The sequence below is a fragment of the Microtus pennsylvanicus genome, chromosome 13 (genome assembly GCF_037038515.1).
Source record: "Microtus pennsylvanicus isolate mMicPen1 chromosome 13, mMicPen1.hap1, whole genome shotgun sequence".
In the NCBI taxonomy this organism is placed as follows: domain Eukaryota; kingdom Metazoa; phylum Chordata; class Mammalia; order Rodentia; family Cricetidae; genus Microtus; species Microtus pennsylvanicus.
The window spans coordinates 54,420,008-54,441,833 of NC_134591.1; the positions used below are offsets into that span (position 1 = coordinate 54,420,008).

The following is a 21,826-nucleotide window of genomic DNA, read 5'->3' on the forward strand; positions in this document are numbered from 1 at the left end:
CACGGAGTACATATTTGCTGGAGCGGTGGCTTTCAACCTTAATGCCGCGACCCTTTAATACAGCTCCTCATGGTGTGACCCCAACCCTAAAATTATTTTCGCTCTTACTTCATAACTATAACTTTGCTACTTTTATGAACTGCAATGTACATATCTGACATGACCCCTGTAAGAGGATCGTTAGACCCCCTCCCCCCCCAAGGGGTCAAAACCCGCAGGTTGAGAACTGTGTTAGAGGAAGATGAGCAGACGACAAGCAGCTAGAAAGGGCTAAGAACTTGAAGAAGGCTGGCTCTGACTAGAGAGCAGGTAAACTGAGGCCGTCCTGGAGCAGTGCTTTGTGACTAACTGGGGAGAAGAGCAGGTTTCAGCTGGAGAGGCCGATCGACGGTGGCACAGCTTTCTGAGTCAAGGAATGCAGGCTTTACCGAAAAGATAGGAAAAGGTTTCAACGTGTCGAGTTTGAAGCAATTATAGAATAACCAATATCCACACTGAACACAGTTTAGAGCTCAGGAGAGTTCTGGGATAGAGATGGATACCGAACGGCAGTGAGAACAATTAGACCAAATGATCGGGCACAGGAGAGAATGCTAAGAGCCAGAGTAACCACGCAGCTCCTGGCAACAGGCTAAGCCAAGGGGCAGCTCTAGCAAGTGTCCAACTTACACCTCAGGGGCTACACCCACTCTGGGATAGTTAAGAATTAAGCTCAACACAAAGCTGTAGTTACTTTGAGATCTTCTAAGCTCAGTTTCAAGGTTCTTTCACACTTTTGAAAATTGCCTGCGTACGTGTGTGTGTGTGTGTGTGTGTGTGTGTGTGTGTGTGTGTGTGTGCGTGTGCGTGCATGTCTGAGTCTGGGTTTGTGAATTTAAATGCAGTACTTAGCAAGGCTAGAGGTGTTAGATACCCCTGGAATTGGAGTTACAATGCAGTTGTGAGTGGCCTGAGGGGAATGCTAGGAGCCAAACTTGTATCCTCTGCAGGAGCAATATATACTCTTAACAGCTGAGCCATCTCTCCAGCCCTATTGCAGGGTTCTTTGAGTGTGAATTTCATGTTGCAATGTCAAGTTTGGACATCTCTGCAAACAACAAAATACCACCTGGGGAGAACTGGCTATACTCAGCAGGTGCTTGAGTTGAGCCTCAAGGGGCAGAAGCCAGTAATCTCAGCTACTGAGAATGCTAAGGTAGCAGCATCATGAGTTCAGGGCCAGCTTGGGTAACTTAGTGAGTCCAGTTCCAAAACTAAAAAAGGAAAAAAAAAAAAAGAGGTAAAGGACTGAGGAAGTAGCTGAGCAGGCAGGGTGATTGTCAAGCACACACAAAGCTGTGAGCTTAGTACCCAGCAGTGCATAAACAAGGTGCGGTGGCCCACATTTGTAATCCCTGACTTGAGAGACAGAGGCAAGAGGATCCTAAGTTCAAGATCATCCTTGAGGCCAGCCTTGGGGGAGAAAGACTGTCTCAAAAAAGAAAAAAAAAAGTTGATGATGTTGCTTAGTGGTGGCACTTGCCAATCATGCCTGATGCCCTAGATTTAATTCAGCATGGAAAATCAATAAATTAGCTCTTCAGAAGAGCAAGGTGTTTAAAAAGCTGGTGTAAGAAGCTTGGAGAAAGGACGCGCAAAACTGTGACCGGAGTACAAGGGCATGAGCGAGGTTTGAACATCAGTGTGCGCCACAGCACACGTGGAGACCAGAGGGCGGCTCGAGGAGGCCACTTCTCTCCCACCACATGGATGCCAAGGATCAAAATCAGGAGGGCTACCATGCTTTAGTGGCAAGTGCCCTCACCTGCTGAGCCATCTCCCCAGCCCAGGTAGTAACATTTTAAATAACAGTTCCCAAATACTAATCTGTAAATCAATGGGTCCATAAAGAAATAATTTATTACTTAATCATGAAATGAGAAAAAATAAATCTTAATTTTTCATAATGCTGAATTTATCATTTTGCATGTCAGAAGTAGTAGTAATCAATGTAGTGTTGATTTACGCTATTGGCAAAATCAAAAGTTGCCACTGTCATCAATTTCTTAAATTCGAGTCCTGAGAGTTTAAAGCGTATCATCACCAATTCAGAGCTGCCGTTTGTCCTCATGTCCTGTAAAGTTCTTTAAACATCCTCTCGAAGAGAGTTCCTCTTGTGGATTTTATGGTGTCGGCTTAGCGACGAGTTATAGCTGAAGGACTTTCCACACTCACTACATTCGTAAGGCTTCTCTCCAGTGTGATGCCTCTGGTGTTTCTTAAAGGATGAGTCGTGCCTGTAGGCCTTCCCACAGCGGTTACACTCGTAGGCTTTCACTCCTGTGTGAACAGTCTTATGGTTGCTCAGGTGGATCCTCTGCCTGAAGGCTTTCCCGCACTCCTTACACTTGTAGGGCCTCTCTCCGGTGTGGATGCGCTGGTGGTGTGTGAGGTACGCTCTGTGACTGAAGGTCTTACAGCAAGAGGTGCATGCGTAGGGCTTCTCCCCGGTGTGAATTCTTACGTGCTCACTAAGGTGCCTGATCTGTCGGAAAGTTTTCCCACATTCGCTGCAGCTGAAGGGTTTCTCTCCAGAATGCGTCCTCAAGTGTTGGACCAGGCTGATGTTCTGGCTGAAGGCTTTCTGACATTTATCACAGACGAACGGTTTCTCTCCAGTGTGAGTTCTGTGATGCTGGTTGAGCGATGAGCGATGGCGGAAGGCTTTGCCGCACTCCGCACACGCGAAGGGCTTCTCACCAGTGTGGATTCGCTGGTGGGTATTAAGGGATGCGCTCTGACTAAAGGCCCTTCCGCATTCCTTACATCGGAAGGGCTTCTCGCCAGTGTGAATTCTCATGTGCTCTGTAAGGTGAATGGGTTGTTTGAACATTTTTTCACATATATTACATCCATACATTCTGGCTCCTACGCAGCTCACTGGATCGCTAGTCGAATCTAACTTATCTTTGTTCCTCCGCCTAGCTGGGTTGTATTTATGGTGTTTCTGTTCTAAAATAACATTGGAACGCTCAAGGTTTTCCCCGAATTTATTCGCTTCTTGGTGTCCCTTTTTGTGGGTCAAAGTGGCTCGCCTCTCACCTTTCCTACAGGTTTCCTGGCGCCTTTTTAGTGTACCATCGTAGCTGGAGGCTTTTCTCAATGTCGGACGAATGGTATCAACCTCTATGAGCCTTTCCGTCATGACGCCATGACAGAACTTTAGGGCAATGTCATTCTCTGCAGCTGACACCTTGGTTTCTGGTTTCCTCGTCACATCTGAAGGACATGAAAGGAAAAAAAGTAATGTAAATAACTCCTCCATAAGATCAACCACTGGGGCTGGATCAACCACTGGGGCTGGATCAACTACTGGGGCTCAGGGGTTAAGAGCCTTGGCTGCTCTTCCAGAGGTCCTGCGTTCAATTCCCAGCAACCACATGGTGGCTCACAACCATCTGTAAGTGGATCAGATTCCTTCTGGTGAGCATGAATTCAGAACACTCATATACATGAAGTATAGGTGTAAATAAATATTAAAAAAAAAACCCAACCACCATAAGTGTTACAGGATAGAGATTTAGACAACAGTACAGAAAGCAGCATAAGATTTTTACTGTATTTAGATATAGTTATGCAGCCTGGCCAGGCACCAATAAATGAAATTAGGAAATAGAGAAAGGGCTGTTCAGCTGGCAGTGCCTGCGTAGTTTACATGAAACCATGGATCACTGCATGAAGTAGACGAGATGGTTTATGCCTGTAATCCCATCACTCGAGAAGTGGAGGCAGAAAGATCAGAAGTTCAAGACAAGCTTGAGAAACGTGAGACCTTATCTCAGAGCTAAACAGTAAGTTACAACTAAACAGTGACTAGCCCCCACACACGGCCGGCCCAGGCAGCAGCACAGAGCCACCAGTTCCGAACACAGGATCTTAAACAAGAGTACTCACAAGAGCACTACGCTGACATTAACTAAAAGTTGCAATTACTATGTTCTTGCATTTAGTTCTGTTCCCTATAGCTATTAATGTAGAAGCATTTCATTTATATTTTAATAAATAAAGCTTGCCTGAAGATCAGAGAGTAAAACAGCCCCATTGTCCAGCCTTAGAGACCAGGCAGTGGTAGCACACACCTTTAATCCCAGTAGCCACATTAGTTTGCCATAGAAACCAGGCAGTGCATGCCTTTAATCCCAGCACTAGAGAGGAATATAAAACGGGAGGGGACAGCTCTCAGTCTCAGTCTCGTTCTGAGATTCTTGGAGGCAGGATCGCCATTTCAGACTGAGGTAGAGATAAGAGCCAGTGCCGGGCTGTTTTGCTTTTTTGGGTCTCCAGGTTGACTTATTTATTAAAATACAAATGAAATGCCACTACATATTAATATAGCTATAAAATATCATTCATGCCAAATAAACTTACAAGAAACCCAGAATGGCTGCTGCTACTGTGTTTGAGATAAATATCCTTTAAAATTCTGACTAGTTTCAGCTTTTAAATTTTATATTTAATATTTTTAGACTAAAAATAGAGGTGAGATCAATTATAATAATTAGAATGCACAAGATACATGTATGAAACTGTCAAAACCCTGTCAACTAAAAAATGTTTTAAATCCTAGCTAGTTTTCTTACTTAGTAATCCATTACACCATTACTAACTAATGATATGTTTGTATTCATGGAAGGTATAATTTCCTGTAAGTTTTTTTTTTAATTTATTTTTTTGGTTTTATAAGACAGGGTTTCTCTGTGTAGCCCTGGCTGTTCTGGAACTCACTCTGTAGACCCAGCTGGCCTCAAACTCACAAAGATACCCCTGCCTCTGCCTCCCTGAGTGCTGGGATTAAAGGCGTGAGCACCACAGAGACAGTAACAAAGTCTGAGTTTACCAGGCCCTTGGCTCTGGTCCTGGGTAGGAGGGAAATAATGGGGAGAAACCACCATGCACCCCACTCCACAGCTGAGGGAAGGGAAAGCCAGAATGAACTGTGAATTTGGAATTTTGCTATTTCGCTGAATTAAATAAATACTTGTTATTTATTTGGGGTTTTGTTTTTTTAAGACAAGGTCTCAAGTATCCCAGGCTGGCCTCACTCCTACATAGACAAGTATGACCTTAGGGCCTGCCCCTCCTGCTGGTCCCTCTAGTGTTGCAATCATGTACTACAGTGGCTGGCTAATGCTTCTTTTTTAGAAGCCCTCTAGAAAGCCCCTTTTAAGAGCCCATCAAGAAACAGGCTAGAGCCAACAACCCTCACAGCAGCTTCCCTCTTTTTCTTCTTGTTGCTGGCTTTGTGAGCCTGGCATCTCAGTTTCTGCCCCTCCCCACCCTGTGTTATTCTCACCATGATCAGTTGTAGATGATAAAACCCAGGAGTATGCATAGGCAATTATTATTTACAACAGGGTAAAACAAAGTGGCTACTGAATATTAATTCCGAGTATCAAGCAGGGTGTGATGGCTCTTGCCTGTTCAGCAAGCTGAGGCAGGAGGATCACCTTGACTTTGAGGCCAGACTAGGCTACATAGCAATAATATCCTGTTTCAAAATGCCAAAACCAATGAATAGAAGTTTTAGAATATGTCAAAATAGAAATGTTCAAAGTACAGTTACTACTTAGCGGCAATAAACAAAATATAATTCTAAAATACATCATCTATAGTAGCAAGTCAGGATCTCACGATAAATCTGACACAGGATATATATTAGGTATAAGACCTTTATGGAGAAAATGCTGAGCCTTTTTAATTTCTGAGGCAGAGTCTTATGTAAACCAGGCTGGCTTTGAATTCCTGACCCTTCTGCCAGTACCTCCTAAATTCCACCCTGGAGGTTACACTATGCTGCGGTCAATAGGTACATGGACATATCTGTCCGCATGCATAGGCAAGTAATCCTCTTGGATAGTTGGCGGAGGCAGCGCTGCTGGGTCACAGGGTAGACGTTCCTCATCTGACTGGAGCACACCTGCCTTTCAGTGCTTCACTGTTTTCCGGTCAGCTTGAGAGTTCTCAGAACTCAGCATTTTTGCCAACATCTGGACATTACTGTATCATTTCTTTAACTTTACTGATTATTTGTAAGAGAAAGGTTTTTAATTATTTAAATTACATGTTTGTGTGTGCACACTGGCATACACATATCACACGCACATGTGGTCAGAGGTCAGAGTTCAGCTTTCAGGAAGTCAGGTCTCTCACATTGTAGGTCCCAGGGGTCACATTCAGGGCTTTAGTCGTGGCAGCAATGACCTTTACCTGCCGAGCTCTCTTGCAGACTTTTTATAAAGTTATGAGGAAAATTATATACAAGAGTTAAAAGGAGAATCAAAACTGAAGTTGAGATTATAAAATAATAGTGGGAAAAAGAAACAAAAGCAAAAGAGAAAAAGCTTTGTGGAATGTAGTGGGCACTTAAGAGACAGCAAACATCTCTAAGGCATCTCATGTCAGCCGCCTCCTGGCTCTGTGAGGGGAGTGGCCTCAACTCTAACGAAGACAAGACTCTCTCCCTCCAGTCTTAGAACAGAGAGGAGCAATGGCGAAGGGGTGAGTGAAACCCTGGGCAGGTCAGTGCCCCAGCCTTCCCCACAGCCTGGGAACACCCTGCACTCCGGCCTACCAACCCACAGGGCTCATCTACTCTGGTCTCACCGAAAATGGGGTCCTCTGGGTCTTGACTCTCTGCCACCCATGGTTCTTCTCCTTTCTCCAGCTGGGAGATCACACTTGGTTTGGAAAGTTGATACCCTGCTCAGAGTTAAAGAAGAATTAGGAACGCTGATGCTGCTGTGTAAGAACCGCCCCAGAGTCTGGGTCCAGCTGCTGGTATTCAGGGTTCTGATAACCAACAGGGTCACAGTTTTCTTTCCTAGCTCTATGAAATAAAGTTTGTCCCTTGAGGAAGTCATCAGATTTGCCCCGGCATGGTCTGCAGAGGAACCAGAAATCTCTAATACAGAACCCACAGCCAAAACCCAGTGAATCCAAGGTATCAACGGTTTAGCAACAATGGCCCTCTCAAAATGGGCAGGTCTGTGGAGGACAGCTGGCATGATGGTTAATTTTTAATTGTCAATTTGACACAACCTTTAGTCACCTGGAAAGATTCTTTTTTTAATATATGTAATTTTACTTTTTTAAAATTGATCCTTTGTGGATTTCCTGAGAAGATCCCTAGCTGAAGAACTGTTTAGATCAAGTTGGTGTGGAAAGCTGTCTCAATTAATGAGAGAAGAGCTCAATCCACTGTGGCAGGCTCTGGACTTAGAGTACAGAACACCAGCTGAGAGCAAGCAAGCAAACGTAGGTGAATTCTAGCCTTTGCTCTTTACTGTAGATGTGATGCTGAAGTTCTTGTCTCAACTTCCCCAAAATAATGGACTAGAACTAAAATCATGAGACAAATAAGCCTTTTCTTTCCTGAGCTGCTTTTTGTGGGGAATTTTCTCCCAGCAACAGAAAGGACCGGAACGGCTGCTCGGCCCTTACCCACTGACACCAGGTTCCTGTAGTTCTCCAGCATCACCTCCCGATACAGAGCCCGGCACGCAGGAGCCAGCTGCCTCCACTCCTCCCGGGAGAAGTCCACAGCTACGTCCTTGAAAGTCAACAGTTCCTAGAATAGCAAAGAGTCAGTGTGAGTGGGTCCACGCCAGTCAAAGCCTACGGGGCTCTGGCAGTAGTCTAAGTTCAGAGAGATTCCACACCAGTTTCTCCAGGACTAGCCACTGGCCTGCCTAGAGATTTTTGAGAGACTGCTATAACTGACTAAGTAGATAAGGCCAAAACAAACAAACAAATAAACAATAAACACATGAAAAAGCAAGGCAGTGAGAGTCGAGGCGCTCTTCTCTTTGGGGTGCTGTGGAAGCAGTGGAGGTACTGTCAGCTGCAGGCACTGACTCGTGTGGGAATCTGAGGGAAGAGTATAATCAAGAATGTTCAAAAGGCCTCAGACTGAGAACAGGAACAGCATGGATGGAGGCAGCTTTGGAGCAAGGGAGAGGGGAAGGAGATGGCGCACAGAGGCAGACAGGGCAGGGGCTGTTCTCGCCTTAGCGCTCACTCTCCATAATACTTGCACGTTCTTGAAAACAGTTTAAACTTGCATACACAGCATTAGGTTTTGTTGTGATATCTGATTTATTTATTTATTGGTTTTTTGAGACAGGGTCTCTCTGTGTAACAGCCTTGGTTCTCTTGGATCTCACTCTGTAGACCAGGCTGGCCTCGAACTCACAGAGATCCACCTGCCTCTGCCTCCCAAGTGTTAGGATTAAAGGCGTGCGCCAGCACTGCTCCGGCTTGTTGTGGAATTTTAAAGAAAATCTGTTTGTGCTGATTCTACAACCGTCTTTTCCCTCACGCCCCGGAAGCCCACTGTGCCCTCCACGCCCACCCACAGCCTGCTTCCCACTCTCCAGTCTGTGTCACTGCCCCTCCCATTTCAATACCTCTTTGTCCCGCTCACCTCCTTACTACCTTCCACACTTCCCCCACCTATACACACACACGTGAACACTGTAAGTTAGGACCCACACACGAGAGACATGTGTTTGTCTGTCTGAGTCTGGGTCCGCTGACTTTACACAATTCCCAGACCCATCCACTTTCCTCCAGTGTCATGACTTCATTTTTCTCTGCAGCTTCCCGAAGTCCTCTGTGCATGTCACAGTTACATCACCCATTCACAGGCTGATGGGTATCTAGGCTGGCTCCGTTTTCTTGCTACTGTGAGAAGTACAGCGACACGCATGGACGTGCAGGTGTCTTTGTGGTAGGATACAGTCCTCTGGGTGTGTGCCCAGGAGTGGTATCATGCAGTCATATGGAAACCTTATTCTAATGGTTTGAGAAACCTCCATACTGGCTTCCGTAATGACTGTCCTTGTTGACAGCCCACAGGCAGTGAGTCAGGGCTCCGTTTCCCTACGCCCTCAACCAGCATCTGTTACCTCTTGATGCCAGCCATTCGGACTGTGGGGAGATGGAATCTCAAAGTCACCTCTTTGTTTCTGTTTTTTGAGATTTATTTACGTCTATAAGTCTTTTGCTAACATGTATATATGTGTACCACGTGTGTGCCTGGTGCACTAGGAGGCTGAAAGAGCGCATTGGATCCCAGGAGCTGCAGTTAGGATGATTAGGTGCCACTGTGTGGTGCTGGGAACTACACCTAGGTCTCTTGTAGCAAATGTCACTTACGGAAGACTGGACTGACAAAAACAAGGTCAGGGAGGCTGGGTTACAAGAATGCAACGCCACTGTACTTTTAAAAAGTAAAAAAAAAAAATTCTAAGGCAAAAATGGAGCAAAGAAAAAGTATTCAATCCAAAAGAAGGCAGTAGAAGATGAACAAACAGGACAAAGGACAAAATACACACAGAAGCAACCACATCAACGGCCAACTGTGTAGGTGAATAAACAAGCAGGCGCGGGTTACGGCGGTCACACTGTAGACAGAGCTTAAAGTAAGCAAGACGGGAAAGTGGCTCTGTGCGAACAAAAGCGGAAAAGCCGGGGAGCCAAGTTAATCAAAGCAGACTGCAGGCGAAGGCACACGGCTAGACTTCAAAACAGTGATTCTCAATGCAAGGGTCACGTATCAGACATCTCATCTATCAGGCAATACAATTCAATTCATAACAATACAGTTCATAACAGTAGCAGAATTACAGTATGAAGTAGTAACAAAAATAACCTTAGGGTTGGGGGCCAGCACAGTATGAGGAAGTGTATTAAAGAGTCGCAGCCTTTGGGATGGTTGAGAGCCACTGGGTTAGAAAGAAGGGCACTGCAGACAAGACTGAGTAGGTTTGGGCTGGGATGGTTGTAAATCACAGGGCAATCACATAATGCTAAGATCGATTTAAGGAGACAATCCAAGGCCAGGCATGGTTGTGTATACCATTAATCCTAGCACTCAAGCAGGAGGCAAAGGCAGGCAATCTCGGTGAGTTTGAGGCCAGCATGGTCTACATAGTGAGTTCTAGGACAGCCAGGGCTATGTAGAGAGACCCTGTCTCAAACTACAACAACAAAAAAAGACAGTCCAAAGTGTTTGTTTCTGATTGGAGAAACTTCAAATGAAGCAAAACTGTTTTTCCTCAAGCCCAAACTTCAACAGAACCTATTTTATTCCAAATAATGTTAATTAATAACAAACAAAACTGTCACAACTAAAGAGACAGACAGAGAGACAGACAAAAAACTCTGGATGACAGAGTCAGCAACTGGTGGGCCAGTAAACAACAATGTATCCAGGAGGGGCTGGATGATGCTTGGCTGAGGAAATACTGGCCTGCCATGCTCAAAGCCCCGGTTCAACCCCCAGATCTGTATAAACTGAGCGACAGCACATGCTATAACCCTAGGGCTTGGGAGGTGGAGGCTACAGTGTCAGAAATAAAGGCCATCCTCGGATGTATAGAGAATTCTACATAGTGAGTTTAAGGCCAGTGTGGGCTACATGGACCCTGTCTCAAAAAGAAAACTAAAAACATGAAGGACATAGGTTTGAATCATATTATATGTGGTTTAAGTTAACGCTTCACAACTACAAAATTCACTTTTAAAACTTAAATAAACTTTAAGTAATAAAGGGCAGTGGTGGCACACACCTTTAATTGCAGCACTCGAGAGGCAGAGGCAGGTGGATCTCTTTGAGTTCGAGGCCAGCCTGGTCTACAAGACAGGCTCCAAAGCTACAGAGAAAACCTGTCAAGAAAAAAAAAACTTAAATAAACTTTTAAAAACACCTGTAAAGGCATAAGTCACAAAACAATCCCACAAATGCAGTGGTAAGAAAGATGATGTAAATGTCATGTGCTCTCCTCAGGAGTGGAGCTGAGCGCTGGTTGGAAAGGAGCTCAGGGAGACTTCCGGGGACAAGAGAATGTTCTGTTCATTAGTTGGCTTTCGCAGGACATGAATGTCAAAATCAGAGCACTTTTTAACATCTTTGATTTTATTAGTTAAAGGTTTGTTTTATAGGGTGTGTGTGTGAATGCTTTGCCTGAATGCACCACATGTGTACAGTGCCTGCAGAAGCCAGAAGAGGACCCTGGAAATGGAGTTACAGACAGCTGTCATCTACGCTACAGGTGCTAGGAATCCAACCCAGGTCCTGTGCAGAAGCAGCAAGGGCTCTGAATGGCTGGGCCACCTCTCCAGCCCTTGTTCGTCTATTTGTCTGTTTGCTTTAGATATGGTCCTGCTATGTAGCCAAGGCTGCTTCCAAACTTGAGGTAACCCTCTTGCCTCAGCCTCCTAAGTACTGAGGTTACAGAAGTGAGCCAGCATGTCCCCCTGAATCACAATACATCAGTGAGCCAGCATACCCCCCAATCACGCATACATCAGTGAGCCAGCATGCCCCCCCGAATCACACATACATCAGTGAGCCAGCATGCCCCCCCGAATCACACATACATCAGTGAGCCAGCATGCCCCCCCCCGAATCACATTTACACCAGTGAGCCAGCATGTCCCCCTGAATCACAACATACCAGTGAGCCAGCATGCCCCCCCCCGAATCACATTTACATCAGTGAGCCAGCATGCCCCCCTGAATCACAACACACCAGTGAGCCAGCATGCCCCCCTAATCACAATACATCAGTGAGCCAGCATGCCCCCCTGAATCACAATACATCAGTGAGCCAGCATGCCCCCCCGAATCACAATACATCAGTGAGCCAGCATGCCCCCCTGAATCACAATACATCAGTGAGCCAGCATGCCCCCCTGAATCACAACACACCAGTGAGCCAGCATGCCCCCCTGAATCACAATACATCAGTGAGCCAGCATGCCCCCTGAATCACACATACATCTGTGTTTTCTTACAGGTGTCACTTGTACTTCAGATTTTTTTAAAGATTTTATTTATTTATTATGTATACAGTGTACTGACTGCATGTATACCTACACACCAGAAGAGGGCACCAGATCTCATCATAGATGGTTATGAGCCACCATATGGTTGCTGGGAATTGAACTCACGACCTCTAGAAGAGCAGCCGGTCAGAGTTGATGAGGTCTGAGTGGACGGCTCTCAACCTCTGAGCCACCTCTCCAGCCTCTTGCGCTTCAGATTTTAATGAAAATGTAGTCCTTTCACTACACTTATTATTTATATACTAGGGGAGTGCCACAGAACGCTAGTGGAGGCTAAACAACACTTTTCGGAAGTTGGCGCTCACCTTCCACCATGTGGATACTTGGGATTAAACTCAGATTATCAGGTTTTACACCAAGCGCCCAACCTTGGGTAGCCATCTTGTAGCCCCATGGACAATGCAATCTTTGATAAACGTAGAGAAGAGATTCCAAGTATGGGCAACATAAAGCTAAGCTAACGCCAAGCGACTGGAGCGTTAGCGCCCTCTTCAGGACACCATAATGAGCCGTGATGTTTCTCAATCTGAGAACCAAGGGACAGGCAGGTAAACTGCTCAGCTGAGGAAACTGAAGCTGTAAAAAGCTAATTTTTTAATTGCCCTAGACCACTGAAGACGACAGAACAAGCCCGAACCACTGAATTTTGCATGTCATTATTTTCACTCACAGAATTTGTTTCCAATAAATTCTCTTTAAAAACAAAAAAAAGATATTATTAATTTTGTTTTGTTTTGATGAAACAGGGTTTCTCTGTGTAACCCTGGCTATTCTAGAACTTGCTCTGTAGACTAGACTGGCCTCAAACTCAGTGATCCACCTGCCTCTAAAAGGTGTGTGCCACCGTGTCCAGCTTACAGGCAATTTTGAGGTGCCCAACATGGATGTTAGGACCAAACTCAGGCCCCCTGCAAGAGCAGTTCGTGCTCTTAATCACTGAGCCATCTCTCTAGGCCTCCGATAATCTACCAGCAAATATTTCTGGGTTTTTTAAGATTCATTTCTCTACTGTATGTGTATGTGTGTGCACACGCACCTGAGTGTACATGCAGGTGCCCATGAGGCCAGAGGTGTTATATCCCCATGGAGTTGAAGTTATAGGTTATGAGCTACCTGATGTGGGTGCTGGGAATCAACCTGGGTCCTCTGCAGGTGCAGCCAGTGCTCTTAACCACTGAGCTATCTCTCCAGCCCCTGTTAAGTATTTCTTTGTTCTAACTCTAGAATTTCCTTCTGTCTCAACCAAATTTCTGTCAGGCAGAGATGACCTACTTCTGACACAATTCCCCAAATGGTTCTGGATTCGCTTGTTTCCTGCCCACCTGTGAAAGGTGTGGGCTGTGTGGCCTGGCTGGGCTTTTTCTCTCTTCACCTCCTGTGACTGTTTTTAACGTTATACCAACAACCAGTCACGTACACAGATCACTAAGACTCTTAGAACGTAATTCTCACTTACATGTTTGATGGTGGTTATTTATGTTAGAAACCGCATTTCTAATCTGCTGTGTATGTGTGTGTGTGTGTGTGTGTGTGTGTGTGTGTGTGTAGTGTATGTGCACATGTGCAGGTGTGTGTACCTGTGTATGTGTGTGTGTGTAGTATATGTGCACATGTGCAGGTGTGTGTATCTGTGTATGTATGTGTGTAGTATATGTGCACATGTGCAGGTGTGTGTACCTGTGTATGTATGTGTGTAGTATATGTGCACATGTGCAGGTGTGTGTACCTGTGTATGTATGTGTAGTATATGTGCACATGTGCAGGTGTGTGTACCTGTGTATGTATGTATGTGTGTAGTATATGTGCACATGTGCAGGTGTGTGTACCTGTGTATGTATGTGTGTGTGTAGTATATGTGCACATGTGCAGGTGTGTGTACCTGTGTATGTGTGTGTGTGTGTGTAGTATATGTGCACATGTGCAGGTGTGTGTACCTGTGTATGTGTGTGTGTGTGTAGTATATGTGCACATGTGCAGGTGTGTGTACCTGTGTATGTATGTGTGTGTGTAGTATATGTGCACATGTGCAGGTGTGTGTACCTGTGTATGTATGTGTGTGTGTAGTATATGTGCACATGTGCAGGTGTGTGTACCTGTGTATGTGTGTGTGTGTGTAGTATATGTGCACATGTGCAGGTGTGTGTACCTGTGTATGTGTGTGTGTGTGTAGTATATGTACACATGTGCAGGTGTGTGTACCTGGGTATGTGTGTGTGTGTAGTATATGTACACATGTGCAGGTGTGTGTACCTGTGTATGTGTGTGTGTGTGTAGTATATGTGCACATGTGCAGGTGTGTGTACCTGTGTATGTATGTGTGTGTGTAGTATATGTGCACATGTGCAGGTGTGTGTACCTGTGTATGTATGTGTGTGTGTGTGTAGTATATGTGCACATGTGCAGGTATGTGTACCTGTGTATGTGTGTGTGTGTGTAGTATATGTGCACATGTGCAGGTGTGTGTACCTGTGTATGTGTGTGTGTGTGTAGTATATGTGCACATGTGCAGGTGTGTGTACCTGTGTATGTGTGTGTGTGTGTAGTATATGTACACATGTGCAGGTGTGTGTACCTGGGTATGTATGTGTGTGTAGTATATGTACACATGTGCAGGTGTGTGTACCTGTGTATGTATGTGTGTGTGTGTAGTATATGTGCACATGTGCAGGTGTGTGTACCTGTGTATGTATGTGTGTGTGTGTGTAGTATATGTGCAGGTGTGTGTACCTGTGTATGTATGTATGTGTGTAGTATATGTGCACATGTGCAGGTGTGTGTACCTGTGTATGTGTGTGTGTGTGTAGTATATGTGCACATGTGCAGGTGTGTGTACCTGTATATGTATGTGTGTGTGTAGTATATGTGCACATGTGCAGGTGTGTGTACCTGTGTTTGCAGACGTGAAACATAAGAAGGGCAGGGTTGGGTGTCCTCCTCTATTACCTCCACCTTATTCCACTGGGGCAGGGCTTCTCTCTGAACCTCAAGCTTGTGTTTCTTCAGCTAGGCTAGCAAACAGTAAGCCCCAGAGTCCTCTTATCTCCACCCCCCATAGCACTGGGGTTACAAGCACACCCAGATTGTTATGCTGAGGCTGGGATCTGAACTCAGGTCTTCACCACTGTGCAGCAAGCACTCCTTATCCATCGAGTCCTCTCTCCAATGCTTTCTTTATTTTACCAATGTAGTAATAACGAGCGGCGGGGCTGCGTCCCCAACACCCTGGCTGCCTGCACGGCTAGCTTTACCCGAAATAATTACATGGACACTATATTCTTTTAATCACTGCTTGGCCCATTTCTATCTAGCCCTTACTGGCTAATTCTGATATCCCGATCAACCCATCTCTAATAAACTGTGTAGCTCCGGTCTTACCGGGAAAGATTCAGCATGTCTGACCTGGCGGCTTGCTTCATCGTGTGCATCTTCCCGGGAGCAGGAAGCGTGGCGTCTCTCTGAGGCGTCTGCTTCCGAGAGGAGAGCTGTGGAGTCTGAGCTCACTTCCTCTTCCTCCCAGCACTCCATTCTGTTTACTCCACCTACCTATGTTCTAACCAATAAAATGGGCCAAGGCAGTTCCTTTATTAGCCAATGACCTTCCTTCATCATACCAATGCTTATCTTAGATGCCATGTGACTCTGTCAGTTTGGAGCTGGGACAGAACTGTTTACTTTCCATCCTGAAACCAGGACGGTGTTAATTCCAGACGAAGTCACTATAAAAGTGGACACTGCTGCCACAGAAGCCTATTTTTTTAAAAAATTTTCATCCATTCATTCATTATTTATTTTTGGTTTTTCGACAGGGTTTCTCTGTATAACAGCCTTGGCTGTCCTGGAACTCACTCTGTAGACCAGTGTGGCCTTGAGCTCACAGAGATCCACCTGTCCCTACCTCCCGAGTGCTGGGATTAAAAGGCATGTGCCACCACCGCCCAGCGAAAGCCTAATTTTTGTATGTAAGTAACTTGACTGGAACTCCCCAGATAGATAGTCTCAACTGCTTCTATTTTCTTAAAAGGGCAGTTTACATCCCTAAAAACTAAGAAGGAACATCAAGAAAATGAGAGGAAACGCCAACATACCTGGGGCTCTGCTGCAAGGATGCCAGGGGTCACCCCATCTGATGAACCTTCTCGTTGGCTCCCATCAGGATCATGGGGTTTCGGAGCTGTAGAAGGAGAAAAACCGTGAGGTGTGTACCTTCCCAGATCACCAAATAGAAAACCTGCCCCCAGCTCCACTAGCAGGGTCTCCTTCCCCACACACTCACAATGGGGCTTTGGCAGGCCTGGAACTCAGGAAATCTGCCTGCCTCTGCCTCTGCCTCCTGAGCATTGGAACTTTGCTTTCCATACCACACTGGGTTTGCTCTCTTTTCAGACAGGGTCTCACTGGGGCTGTCACTCAGGGTGGCCTCAGCCGCACACTCGGCACCACATTCCTACCCTTTGATTAGGCTGAACATTCCCCGCTCTGCAGTTCACTCTGACTCACTCCTTAAGGTACAAATATTTCTACCCTTTCTCCAATTTAGAAAAATTAAGACACTCTTAGACCCCACTCAGTGGTACCTGCCTTGGGGAAATGTCTTAGTACAGGCAATCAGAGGACGGCTTCCTGCCCATTGTATGCCAAAGAACTCTTTTAAAGCTACCTGCTATTATTTTTATCTCTATTGTCGGGAGCCACACCATGTTGGGCTGCATGTGTCACGGGCTGCCATTGCGTTTGGCTGCCATATGTCGTGGGCCACCTTCTGGGGTGACTACTGCCGCCATCCTAGCCATGGCAGTCCAAACGTCCCAGGGTAGGGGTGTGAGGATTAGAGCTGAAACTCTCTGCCCTTCAGACAAGGTGGAACAGGCGTACGTTTTTGGGCCTCCACACTCCATGTGTCCATCTCATCAACTGATAATAAGCAATTAATTATTCATTCCAGGAATGGTGGCACACACCTCTAATCCCTGCACTCAGGAGGTAGAAGCAGGGGGGTAACGAGTTCAAGACCAGCCTCTGTTACACAGCAAACTGAAGGCCAGGCTGGCGACACTATGGAAAAAAAAAATTTCTTCTTTTTTTTTCTTTTTTATCTGTTAAAATACTTAGCCAACGACCCTCAGCTAGGGCATTTAAAAAACAAAAAGAAAAACAAAACATAAAACAAAACCCAATCAAACAAAACACTTGGCTAAACACAAAGCATCATGGGTAGGAATGAAGAACTCACACAAAACATCTACTCGGCTTCCCAACTAACTACTTTGGAACAGACTAAGACTTGGGCATGCCTTACAGGAACTGACAATGTAGGTAAAAGGAGGGCAGTCAGGAATCTCGCTCCTGCCACTCAGAGGAAGAAGATGACAAAAAGATCGGTAATTGTCAAAAATATTGATGAGGGCTAAGACGACCAGGAGCTTGGCAGAAAACTTGAGAAAACTCAGAGACCTTTGATTCTCCGTTTCTGAGTTAGATTCCCCCAACCTCAGGAACCTGGCTGGGGTGGGGGTTGATGGTGGGGAGGCCCTGTGGCCCGGCTAAAAGTCACGAGGAATTAGAGGTGGGAGCCCAGCATTTCCTTCACAAATATCCCCTGGCCCCCAAACCAAGCACAAGCCCCACACCGACCTTCTTATCTGTCCCCAATGGACCAGCCTTCTCCCACCCTCATCAATCTGTTCTCACCTCCTCCTTCACACATTCTCGTCATATCCTCCCACAGCAACGGCCCCTCCTTGGCCTTCTCTAGATGGTTCAATTTCACCCAGCTGCTGGCCTCCGAGGGCAGGGTAATCAGGAGCTGCTGAGGCATGGTGGTGTCCACCTAACTGAGGGTGGCAGCTTCAGGTGGGGAAACTGCTAGAACTTTTGATGACAGGCTTCCCAGTTGTATGGACCTCCTCAGATCATAAGCTCCCAGCCACCAAAGTTTGTTGATACCCTGCAACATCAGACAATGCAGTGACCTGAAGAGCTCTGGAAACAGTGTTTCTGGTGTTTCTTCAGAAGGCCTAGAGCTGGTTTGGGTCCTCTGTACTCCTTCCCCTTTACCCATCCCCCTTCCCAGTCTCTCTCTTCCTTGTTTTCTTTCTTTCCACCCCCGCCCCCCTCAGACAGGGTTTCTTTGCATAGCTCTGGCTGTCCTGGAACTCATTCTGTAGACCAGGTTGTCTTCCAACTCAGGGAGATCCACCTGCCTCTGCCTCCTGAGTGCTGGGATTAAAGATGCATGCCACCATGCCTGGCTGTACTTTAAAAAAAAGAACAACAACAACAAAAAACTTTTGGACCTGGAGAGATGGCTCAGTGGTTAAGAGCATTGCCTGCTCTTCCAAAGGTCCTGAGTTCAATTCCCAGCAACCACATGGTGGCTCACAACCATCTGTAATGAGATCTGATGCCCTCTTCTGGCCTGCAGGCATACATGCAGAGGAACACTGTACACATAATAAATAAATTAAAAAAAAAACTTTCATGTATTCATTTATTTGTCTGTGTGTTTGTGCTACGGTGCCCAGGTGGAGGCCACAGGACAACTTCTGAATGTCCATTCTCTCCTTCCACCACCACGTGGTCACAGGGATTGGACCCAGGTTATAAACCTGGCAGGTGCCCTTCCCTACAGAGCCATCGCACTTATCCGCTTTGTATGCTTAAGGAACAAAAGGCAAGAAAGGCGAGATCCAGTCTAGCCTCGTGGCTGGTGGTGGCTCCTGTCTTTAATTCCTGCACTCTGTGAGTTTGAGGCCATCCTGGTCTACAGACTGAGTTCCAGGACAGCGAGGGCTGTTACACAGAGAAACCCCATTTTGAAACCCACCCCCCCCCCAAAAAAAAAGAAAGAAAGAAAACATGATCCAGAGTACCCATCATACAGCCAAAAGTCCAGAACTGTATCTATAACTGCAAAAATGCCATAAGATTTGGCCTCGATGCTAAAGTAACAGTGCCCTGGATATAGATGTACCCTTCAACTCCAAACACACAAATACAAAAAGACGAGCATCCAAAAATGTACAAACGTCCACGCGCCCTTGCCTGACTTCCCGCCTCATAAGCTGCACGCTCCTTCTGCCTATCCGGAGTCAAGAAAGAATCCTCGACGTCAGAACCTTGAGACCTGTACATAGAGCTCTAAAGCACGTCAAATCTTAAGCTCGGTTTCCCCTCTATAAAATGTGGTTGATAACTGCACTACACAGGGATGCAGTGTTGAGACAGTGTTAGGCCTAGAGCAAACTCTAAGTTAATAATTAAAACCTTTTAATTTTAAAGCTGTACAATAGTATTATCTTAAATTTAAAAAAAATTATATGTGGGGGCTGGAGAGATGGCTCAGAGGTTAAGAGCACTGACTGCTCTTCCAGAGGTCCTGAGTTCAATTCCCAGCAACCCACATGGTGGCTCACAACCATCTGTAATGAGATCTGGCGCCCTCTTCTGGCCTGCAGACATACATGGAGGCTGAACACTGTGTACATAATAAATAAATAATCTTTTTTAAAAAATTATATGTGCTTATTTATGGTGGGGTGGAGGTAACATGACAACTTTTTTCTTTTTGGTTTCTCGAGACAGGGTTTCTCTGTAGCTTTGGAGCCTGTCCTGGCACTTGCTCTACAGACCTGGCAGGACTCGAACCTCCCGACTGCTGGGATTAAAGGCGTGCGCCACCACCGCCCAGCTAACATGACAACTTTTGAGAGGCGGTTCTTCCACCAGGATCGATCTCTGGGCATCGGACTTGGCTGCAAACGTCTTTACCGGCTGAACTATTTTTGCCAGCCCCATGGCATGATCTTTTTAAAGTTTTTTTTTTTAATTAGAAATCTGAACTCAAAAGTTCAGCTTGAGTATATCAGCTGATAAAACAATCCACATAGCTGCATTTTGGCATGAGCAAGCGGCAGGCAACAGACATCACCACGCACCCAAGACGTCCAGCAGAAGTGAATTCTCGTTTCACAAATAATTAAACCTCACAGAGGGGTACGAGCTCCCACGGAAATGGAGAAAATATGGTATGTCAAGTACATCCAGAGCCACTGCAGAACTGACCGTAGCAGCAAATTTGGAAACAACCCAACTGCATCATCTGCATCGCTCATTCACCGCTAAACACTTGCGAATACCAGGGACCAGGTCCAGGGGATCTGAGAGCCCACAAGCAACTCCCCCGCATCCCCCCTGGAGGGCAGCTCTTTGAAGTCTGGGGGAGTGGGGGGAAAGGTGAACGACTGAGTATCCAGAGACCGGAGCTGGTGGAAATAGCCCCGAATATGTAAAAAGTCTCGTTACTAAGTGCAGAAACTTTCGGCTGTTCCTTCCAAAGCAGCTGACAATCACAGAAGCTTGCCGAACCCATCCTCCGAGCCCGCTACCCCGACCAGCTCTCCGCCCCGCAGCGGGGCTGTCTACTCACCGGAGGACTTCTGCAGCAGCCCCGGGCGGCGCGGGGATCCGTTCCCGCCGGCCTTCCACGCTCGCACCGCGGCGCACAGTCGGCCTCGGGAACTGGAGACTGGCTTCTCCCGCTTCTCCCCCTCTGCACCCGGGAGCGAGGCTCGGTGCGGACGGGCGCCCTACCCGAGCATCTTCTGCCCCAGCCGAGGAGCCCGGCGCCGGCTGCGGTTCAGACGCCACAGCGCGACTGCCTCACCCCGCCCCTTAGGCCAGGGCTCCGACCCCGCGCCTCCACCCGGGACCCGCCCACCCCACGCCGCCCGCGCCGGCGTCCTGCCCGTGGCTCCGCCCTCCCGGGTACCGCGCCACCCAGATCCCGGAAGCCGGAAGCGGCCGGTGAGTGCCAGAGCTAGGGGCGGTGCCTGGCGGAGCTCCCGGCGCCTGTCCAGGGTCTCCGGGGCCGGGTGGCCCGGCCGGTCTTCCTGGGGAAGCCGCTTCTCCGTCACTCTTTCATTCTTCTAGCTTCAGGATGCAGCCTTAAATAGTACGCAGTTCCTGCCTTCTCCTAACCTCATTCTGGTGAAATTGATAAGTAGAAAAATAAATAGACGACGACTCAAATGGCTTCAGGGACCTAGAAAACAATAAACTTAAAAAACAGAATTCCGGGATATGTATTTTTAATGTCCCTAAAGGCATGTATTAGTTTGCTAAGGCTGACTTTAAAAAAAACACCGCACACCGGGTGGCTTAAACAATAGGAATGTATTTTCTCACGGTCTTGGAGGCTAGGGCCCCTTTCTTCCCCTGTTCTCACGGCCTGTCTCCTATGTGCCTGCCGCTGGGGGAAGCGCCTAGTGTCTCTGTGACTCAATTTTCCCTTAAAAGTCGCCAGTCCGAATGGATTAGCCTTCCTCGATGCCTTATTTTAACTCCTCTCTAAAGGCTCTGTCAACAAAGGACATTGGAGAGAACAAAACTGAACCCATTCTAAGAGATGGTGAGATAGGAGAGGCTTACCAGAGCAAAAGCTGGGAAGGCAACATCCAGAAAGTTAATTTAAGTTGGAAGCGGTTTTTGCCCAGCCAGCTGGAAAAGAGAACTTTCGTTTTGCACTCAGAAAAGGGGGGCGGGAGAGGATAACAAGTTGGGACGGATATAGGAGTCTCTTTACCTGACTAGGACCTCAAAGAACTGGCCATCCCGTAAGGTGGTGGTGGTTGGGGGCCGGGGGGGGGGGGGGGGGGGGGCGGTGGTATTGAAGGGGAACAACATGGGAGAAATTTCCGAGCTGCAAAAATGTGCCTGTCTTGCACTGTGATCTTGGTTCAAAGTCATCTCTGTCTGTTGAGTTGAAGACAGAGGCACTTGGGCTGCTAAAGAATTTGCAAAAAAGAAAAAGAAGAAGAAAAAAAGCCAGAAATCCGGCACTAGAGTTTATTAAACACACCGCTATACAGTCACATCCAGTGCTCCTGGAGAAGGGTTGGCACCGCTGAGAGGGGGTGGAAGGCCTCTGGAGCCCGTAAAA

General features: G+C 46.7%; 1 protein-coding gene across 3 annotated transcripts; it reads right to left on the bottom strand.

The window, feature by feature from the left end:
* Nucleotides 1-1,881: 1,881 nt before the first annotated feature.
* LOC142834140 (zinc finger protein 69 homolog) lies at nt 1,882-20,586 on the bottom strand. Of its 3 annotated transcripts, XM_075946270.1 has the most exons (7): nt 20,315-20,586; nt 17,578-17,833; nt 15,975-16,060; nt 7,480-7,606; nt 6,643-6,738; nt 3,082-3,258; nt 1,882-2,844 (listed from the first exon to the last, which is right to left on the bottom strand). In XM_075946270.1, exons 2-7 carry the CDS (start codon nt 17,702-17,704, stop codon nt 2,126-2,128), a joined length of 1,332 nt encoding a protein of 443 aa, XP_075802385.1. In that variant the 5' UTR covers nt 17,705-17,833; nt 20,315-20,586; the 3' UTR covers nt 1,882-2,125. The 3 variants fall into 3 exon arrangements, with proteins under 3 accessions (XP_075802385.1, XP_075802383.1, XP_075802384.1); XM_075946268.1 differs by having other exon boundaries at nt 1,882-3,258; XM_075946269.1 differs by lacking the exon at nt 6,643-6,738 and having other exon boundaries at nt 1,882-3,258.
* Nucleotides 20,587-21,826: the final 1,240 nt, after the last annotated feature.

Excerpts from the sequence above, each read along its gene's own strand:
- LOC142834140 (XM_075946268.1), bottom strand. The coding sequence starts at position 17,704 with ATGCCTCAGCAGCTCCTGATTACCCTGCCCTCGGAGGCCAGCAGCTGG. Across the intron at positions 16,061-17,577 it reads GAGAATGTGTGAAGGAGGAG|CTCCGAAACCCCATGATCCT; the intron begins GTGAGAACAGAT and ends CTCCTTCTACAG. Across the intron at positions 3,259-6,642 it reads CCCAGAGGACCCCATTTTCG|ATGTGACGAGGAAACCAGAA; the intron begins GTGAGACCAGAG and ends CATGTCCTTCAG.